Below are 7,902 nucleotides of genomic sequence, written 5' to 3'. Positions count from 1 at the left end.
CGGCGTGTCCCGGAGTGGGGCCCTGAACAACCGGAACCGGAACCGGCGCCGGGAGTGAATCGCCATCTTGAATGTGGCAGACCTGTGGCCAGGCTCAGGACGCCGCCATCTTCAGTGCGGCAACTGAACCCTAGAGGGTGGGAGAGACTTAGGGCCCGCCTCCGCCCTAGCTAGACTGGTAGTGTCTGGTTGATCAGGGAGGCCAAATTGAAGACCTCAAGGACAGAATCGCAGCGCTGTTTTAAGTTTCATTCAGCCACACTTCCAGCGCGCTGCGTGACCTTGGACTTCCCTCTCTCTGACTTTAGGAGCCCTCTGTCCTTGTAGGATTCTCTCTTGGTCTGCAGGAAGATTGTAGGTGGTGGGCTCCAGAGACAGTCATTCCGCTGATATCACTGACTTTTAAGTTTTTAAAAGGAGGGTAGGTAGACAGAGACCATCCCTATTTCTAAAGGAGAGACTATACTATATATATACTAACTATAACTAATAATAGTTATTAGTTACTATATATATATATATTAGTTACTATATATATACAGGTTAGCTGTATATAGGCTATAATAGTTATAGTCAAGATAGCAGCTAACCTGTATAGACATCTCATGTCCTCTGTGCAGTACTAAGTGCTTTTTTTTTTTTAAGATTTTATTTATTTATCTGACAGAGATCACAAGTAGGCAGAGAGGCAGACAGAGAGATAAAGGGGGGAAGCAGGCTCCCCGATGAGCAGAGAGCCCGATGAGGGGCTCGATCCCAGGACCCTGGGACCATGACCTGAGCCGAAGGCAGAGGCTTTAACCCACTGAGCCACCCAGGTGTTATTTCATTTTCCCCAAAACTTTTACATAGATATTAATATAATCCCCCTTTCACAGTTGTGAAAATGGTGGCTCAGAGGGTGATACGACTTCCCCACGATTCTACAAGCAGTTGGTAGAGATGGTGTCAGAAACTATAAACACTTCAGATCCCACTCCAATCACTGTATGCTCTGAGAAGATCAATGTCAGGGCAATAATGGATACCCTAATCAGTACTGGCCTCTAGAAATATAATGCAAGACACAAATCTAATTTTAAATTTTCTAGTGGCAGTGTTAAAAACAAAATGGATGAAATTAATCTGAAAAATCTACCAAACCTAATATGTCCAAATTATCATTTCAATACCATAAAATTACTAATGGAATATTTTACGTTCTTTTTTCATAGTAAGTCTCCAAAATCTGATGTGTGTTTTATACCTAAGGCACATCTCAGTTGGGAACCACCTACATTTCAAATGGTTGATAGTTACAGGTGGCCAGTGGAGATTAGTGCGAGTAGATTCTAATTCCATTTATACCACTCAGCCAAGTTGCTTAGTCTTTCTGTGCCCATTTCCTTTCCTGGATAGAGATGAGGTTATGGGCTTATATCACAGATTTAAGTGAAATAGTGCTCACACATGTACTCTTACTGCTGAAACTAAATTGAGTGTGGACCATGTGACAAGCACTATCATAAGAAGAACACCTTTACTTTACTCTAATGGTTTTACCATCACAATTACTATGTCAGCCTGATCACCCAATCCTGACCCCACAGTGAGGTCCTGATAAAAATTCAGTATGTGGATCTCCAAGTCCCTCCTTAGCTTCAAAGCACTTCCCTTGTTTTTGTATATTTAATTCTTCCAAGAGTCTTTCCTTCTTTCTGTCACACAGCAAGTAGGTTTTAAGTCTCTTTTGTGCCAGGTGTTGCAAGAGACACTGAGGGATGGTGAAGTGAATAAGACAGTCACAGGGTCTACCCTCAAGCAGGAAGCACCAAACTCATGTGTGCATGACATATGGTGGAAGGGAGGGAAGGTGAGAGGGTCACTGGCAGGCCAGGAGCGATCACCCCAAATTGGGGCTCCTCATGAGGGGGTGCAGGTTGGGTGATACTGGACATGCCTGCAGAAACCCAACTTCTCCAAGACTCCCAATTCCTCCTCTTTCTGAGTCCCCACCACTATCAGGGAAGGACCCTTTCCCCAGTGTTTTATTAGAATTACCCCCCTTCCGCAGTCCACTTCTACATTCCAAGGTCCAGGGCTGTTGCTCAGAATTTGGGAAACCCCCAGTCCTCCTTCCTGCTTCCTGCAGCTTGGGGGCAGGGAGGCAGTGTCAGTCACTGTCAGTCACATGCCTCTGGCTTCAGAACACTCTAGACTCAGGGGTCCTGCCCATCTCCTTTGAACTTTATCTTCCCCACCATCTGTCTCTCTCTCTCTCTTTTTTTTTTCTTCTCCAACGGAACCCCCCCTCCTCTCCTCTTTAGCCGTTTAGTTGCAAAAGCCAGGCCGTTTGTGGGAGACCACAGGCAGCGACCCCTTTACCGGCTGAGGGAGGGTTTAAAGGAGAGGCTGCGATTAGAGGAACAACCCTATCAAACTCTAGGAGCCACAGCCAATAGTTACATCTTCTAACCTTCCTTCTCTGTCCCAAGACAACCCTAACAGCTTTGAAAGCGATTCTGTAGGGCGGCACCTAGCCGAGGTTGCTCCTCCTATCCTCTCAGGGGCTCCTGTGACTTCAGAGGCTAAGTGACTCGTCCCAGTCACAGAGCAGCAGTCTGACAGACAGGCTGTCAGGGCACTAGGGACGACTAGGGACCAGAGAGGAGAGAGCTGGCACTTTACTTGCTAGCCTGCAGACTGTGGCACTGGCGTGAAGTTAGGACCCAGGTCCCCAGCCCCTAAGCTCTCGTGCCCTTTGCCCCATCTTAGCCTGGGGCAGGGGAGAGCTAGAGCGAGCGCGTCGGAGTGGGGGCTCCCCAGCTGCAGAGTAGAAAGTGGTTAGGAAAACCGTGCCCACACCTCCCCGCAGAGAGATGCAAGAGCGAGCTCGGGCAAGACCCAGGTCCCGCGCGGTGACACGGGCACTCGCGCGCGTTCTTTAAACGCCCAGACCCGGAGCTAAGCGCGCGGGCTAGGGCGGGGTTGGGTTTAGGTCTGGTCACATGACCTGGGCAGAAGGGGCTCGAGGCCCCCACCACACCGGTGGGCGGCCCCCACAACGCGTGGTCGACCTTCATTGGCCAGTTGTGTGGCCAATAGAAATCGGCCATCTGGGAACCCTGCGTTCCGAGGCACAGCCTAACATGCTCAGACGACAAGAGTCCAATGGAAAGTCAGGGCCGTAGCAGCAGACCAATGATAAGGCGCGGAGGGAGGGACAAGAGGCCAGGCCAGGTTGGTTTGAGGGGCGGTAGGGTATAAAAGCTCGCGGCCGGCGGCAGCGTCTGTCCCTACTGCAGAGCCGCCGCCGGAGGAGAGATTTAAAGGGCCCGCGCGCCGCCGCCCCCTCGGCCCGCCATGCTGCTACCCGTACCGCTGCTGCTCGGCCTTCTCGGCCTGGCCGCTGCCGAGCCCGCCATCTACTTTAAGGAGCAGTTTCTGGACGGAGGTAAGGCCTGGTACCGTCTCCAGGCCGTCCCGACGACGAGGGCGGCCCGTCAGCCTAGATTTGCGTTGTTCCCGTGTAATTACTGCTTAGAGGATCAATACGGTGGGCTCCGGGGACGAGAACCGCCGGCGAGCCTCCCTTCCATGTCCCTGGGGAGCGTCGAGGGTGCAGCAGACTCCCGCGGCGGGAGTTAGGATTTGCTGGAGAGGCCTTTAAGCCATTGAAGGTGTCAAACTAGAGGTTGGGGTGGGGTCAGTCAAGGGGTGTCTGTTTCCCAGTCTTTGGGGCCACTGGGAGATACTCAGTGGGAAGAGATCAGTAGGGCCGCACTGACCTGCCCCTTTGATCCCCTAGACGGGTGGACCGACCGCTGGATCGAATCCAAACACAAGTCAGATTTTGGCAAATTTGTCCTCAGTTCCGGCAAGTTCTACGGTGACCAGGAGAAGGATAAAGGTAAGATCCTGGGGCTGGTGGGGGTTCGGATTCAGGAGGACTTCCTGGAGGAAGCCTTGCACTTACACAGCCTGGTTATCCCCCATGAGCAGGGCAGGGGGAGGAAGGGGCAACCCTCATGTGTCTCCAATGCTTAGGGTCCTGGAAGGTTGGGGCTGAGCCATGACCTCACTATGGTCTCCTGCTAGGGCTGCAGACGAGCCAGGATGCCCGCTTTTACGCTTTGTCGGCCAGATTTGAGCCCTTCAGCAACAAGGGCCAGACACTGGTGGTGCAGTTCACCGTGAAACACGAGCAGAACATCGACTGTGGGGGCGGTTACGTGAAGCTTTTTCCAGATGGTCTGGACCAGACCGACATGCACGGAGACTCTGAATACAACATCATGTTCGGTGAGGGGCCCCACCCTGGTCCTGACCTTTGATTCGTTAGAGGGAGACTAAAATCTCAGGGGTTCTTTAAAGCCCCTGACAGGTAGTTTTGAGAACACGAGAAGTACTTACGTAGTTAAGGCTTGTTTTTGGAAGGGAGGCTGAGAATGTTGCATTGTTGTTGTTGGTCTGAAACTGGTAGTTTATGGGATTTTCTGTAGCGCTTTCCTGATGTTACAAGTAAGGGCGTTAAATTCTTGAGCCGGTTTTTGATTTTTTTGTTGGTTTGTTTTGTTTTTTTCTTTTCCTTTCTTTTTTAAAAGGCTACACCTTTACTCCTTAGTACCAATCAGGGTCTGATTCCTGTCCTGTGACCCTTCACAGACCTGAACTTAAGAAGCAAGTCTTCCTTTGTAAAGGGGAGCTTTGCAATGGCAGGTAGCTTCTTGCTCTGACTGCACTCGCTTTTCACCTAGGCCCCGATATCTGTGGCCCCGGCACCAAGAAAGTTCACGTCATCTTCAACTACAAGGGCAAGAACGTCCTGATCAACAAGGACATCCGTTGCAAGGTGTGACTGGGGGTGGTGACAAATGGCGATAGGGGAGTCTCAGGCCAGCATGGTGGGCGGGGCCACTCATCTCCCACCCTCTTCAGGATGATGAATTCACACACCTGTATACCCTGATTGTGCGGCCGGATAATACCTATGAGGTGAAGATTGACAACAGCCAGGTAGAATCAGGCTCTTTGGAGGATGATTGGGACTTCCTCCCTCCCAAGAAGATAAAGGATCCCGATGCTTCAAAGCCTGAAGACTGGGATGAACGGGCCAAGATTGATGATCCCACAGACTCCAAGCCTGAGGTTGGTGCTTGGGCAGAGGCTCCCCATGTGGAGGGTGCAGAGGACAGCTGGGTTGACTGACTTTTTTATGTAACTTCAGGACTGGGACAAGCCCGAGCACATCCCTGACCCTGATGCTAAAAAGCCAGAGGACTGGGATGAAGAAATGGATGGAGAGTGGGAACCACCTGTGATTCAGAACCCTGAGTACAAGGTGACCTGGGGCTCTGAGCAGGGTAGGGGTGCCCAGTGGGTAGCACACCGACCACCACTCAACCACTGGTTCCCTTTTCCCCTTCCGCAGGGCGAGTGGAAGCCCCGGCAGATTGACAACCCAGATTACAAGGGCACTTGGATCCACCCAGAGATTGACAACCCTGAGTACTCCCCTGATAGCAACATCTATGCCTATGAAAACTTTGCTGTTCTGGGCTTAGATCTCTGGCAGGTGAGACATATAGGGGATTCCTAGAGTACTTAAATGTTCAGGGTCATGCAGGAGGAAAGGGATGGTAGCATTCAACCTCGGGCAGATCTGAGCCCAAAGTGGGGCTTTTCCTGAAGAATTTCCTGGTCTGTTGTTCCAGAGTTCTCACAGCAGCCACTTTGAGGCTCTGCTTATTATGTGCCAGATACCTTTCTAAGTTCCTTTATGCAAACAAATTTAACTGCTCTTAACAACCAGAAGTTGGTTAGATAACCTTGTTAGGAAATTAGTTTTCAGGGGTATTTGTCTGACTTGGTAGAGCGTGCAATTTTTGATCTCAGGCATGAGTTCAAGCCCAGCATCGGGAATAGAGCCTACTGGGAGAAAAAAAGAACGTGACTACAAGAAAAAATTTTTCGAAAAATTCCATTTTGGAGGGACCAAATTTTTGTCAGTTTTCTTAAGTAATAAACATTTTATGCCTAGAATGGTGCCTGGCATGTAGTAGGTACTAGAAAAATATTTGAAGAGACTGAGAGATGCCATTTTATGGATGAAAAAAATCAAAGGGCATTGTGTAGTTGTCATGGGAATATGGCAGGGGGGCTGGGGGGGGACTTGTCCAAGGCCAGGGACATCCGATGTCCCCTCTGACCACCTCTCCATCCATCTTCCTGTCCCCCAGGTCAAGTCTGGCACCATCTTTGACAATTTTCTCATCACCAACGATGAAGCATATGCAGAGGAGTTTGGAAACGAGACCTGGGGTGTCACGAAGGTGGGCCCAGGGTCTGGTCCTGGACTTGGGGGGGTTGGCAGGCCTGGTGGGTGAGGGCAAGGGCCTGAGGTATGTGGTCTGTGTACAGGCGGCAGAAAAGCAGATGAAGGACAAGCAGGACGAGGAGCAGAGGCTAAAGGAGGAGGAGGAGGACAAGAAACGCAAGGAAGAGGAGGAGGCAGACAAGGAAGATGAGGAAGACAAGGATGAGGATGAGGAGGATGAAGATGACAAGGAGGAAGAGGAAGAGGAAGATGCTGCCGCTGGCCAGGCCAAGGATGAGCTGTAGGGGCCATGCCACTGCCTCTAGGGCTGGACTGAGGCCTGAGCGCTCCCGCCGCAGAGCCGGCTGCGCCAAATAATGTCTCTATGAGACTGGAGAACTTTCATTTTTTTTCCAGGCGGGTTCTGATTTGGGGTGGATTTTGGTTTTGTTTCCTCCCCTTTTTTTTTTTTTTTTTTTTTTAAAAACTGGTGTTTTGTCTTTGATTCTCCTTTAGTCCTTATTCCTGATCCCCCTCTTGACATCTTTGCCTTCCTCTGTCCCCTTCTCTCCCCAGTTCCCTTAGTTCCCCTCCAACCTGAAAGGGGCAGGGGAGTGTGGAAGAGAAGCCCCAGGCCCAAGATGCCATCTGCTTTCCTTCCTGATCCCAGAGGGGGGCAGGAGAAGAGGGTGGCATCCCCAGCCCCCAGCACTGAGGAAGAACAGGGCTCCTAGGGCCTGAGCTCTGACCCCCACCCACCACCTCCCTTTTTCCCCTGCTCCCGGGACTGGGCCACTTCTGGGTGGGGCAGTGGGTTCCAGCTTGGCTCACACTGAGAATGTAAGAACTACAAACAAAATTTCTATTAAATTAAGTTTTGTGTCTTCCTCCTGTGTCTCCTTCTGGGGGAGGTGACTCTTGAGTAAGGCTCATTTTCCAGCAGCGCAAGTGTTGGTTGAATGTCCCCATAAGGTTCAAGGGGCTGTTTCCCCTCACAACCTCAAAACAGTGAGAAAATAGTGATAGAAGTGCCATTACAAATATTCTACATACTAACTCATTGAGTCTTTGCACCAGACTGGTGGTTTTTGTTTCTAGTACCAATTCAGTTGGATGAGGTTGAGCTCCAGAATTTGAGTAGGGGAGGGCTATGAACCCACACTGTGGCACCATTTCATGCCATCCATTTCCCAGTGAACCATGTATACCTCTTAACAAGCAAGACTACATAGAACGATTGGACCATTTTAAACATTTTAATACTACTCAGTAGCTATAATACAGGTACAGAGATGGTAAATAATAGCACCATCAGTGGTCTTTGAATTCTCAGAGGAAAAGAGATGGCCCCAAGGAGGGTGCGGAGATGACAGACCAAGGTCTAGGACCCCTGGGGCTTAGCCCATCACTTTGGGAGGCTGCCTGTGAAGTTCAGTAGGTGGTCTGGGGCTTAGGTCCCTTGTTGCAGGAGAGAGGCAAGAAGCCCTCAACAGCCTGGCCCACTGTGGTGGAAATGTCTAGGCTCTCTACACCATGAAGGGAAAAAGCAACAGGACCTGGTTACAGTTCGGCCATGGGTGAGGTGTCCGGTAACTGCTTTGTTCTGG

The 7,902-nt window shown here is 50.6% G+C and overlaps 1 protein-coding gene across 1 annotated transcript; it reads left to right on the top strand.

Annotated features, from left to right (window-relative positions):
• The first annotated feature begins 3,271 nt into the window (after positions 1–3,271).
• Positions 3,272–7,182, top strand: LOC111162396 (calreticulin). Its single transcript, XM_022526789.1, has 9 exons — positions 3,272–3,433; positions 3,788–3,889; positions 4,078–4,281; positions 4,737–4,831; positions 4,918–5,127; positions 5,207–5,320; positions 5,411–5,554; positions 6,219–6,311; positions 6,400–7,182. Exons 1-9 carry the CDS (start codon positions 3,343–3,345, stop codon positions 6,598–6,600), a joined length of 1,254 nt encoding a protein of 417 aa, XP_022382497.1. The 5' UTR covers positions 3,272–3,342; the 3' UTR covers positions 6,601–7,182.
• The last annotated feature ends 720 nt before the right edge of the window (positions 7,183–7,902 follow it).

Source organism: Enhydra lutris, unplaced genomic scaffold, assembly GCF_002288905.1.
Source record: "Enhydra lutris kenyoni isolate GAN:26980312 unplaced genomic scaffold, ASM228890v2 scaffoldscaffold92, whole genome shotgun sequence".
NCBI lineage: Eukaryota > Metazoa > Chordata > Mammalia > Carnivora > Mustelidae > Enhydra > Enhydra lutris.
The sequence above is the reverse complement of the archived record's forward strand: the minus strand, read 5'-3'. Positions and strand labels throughout refer to the sequence as shown.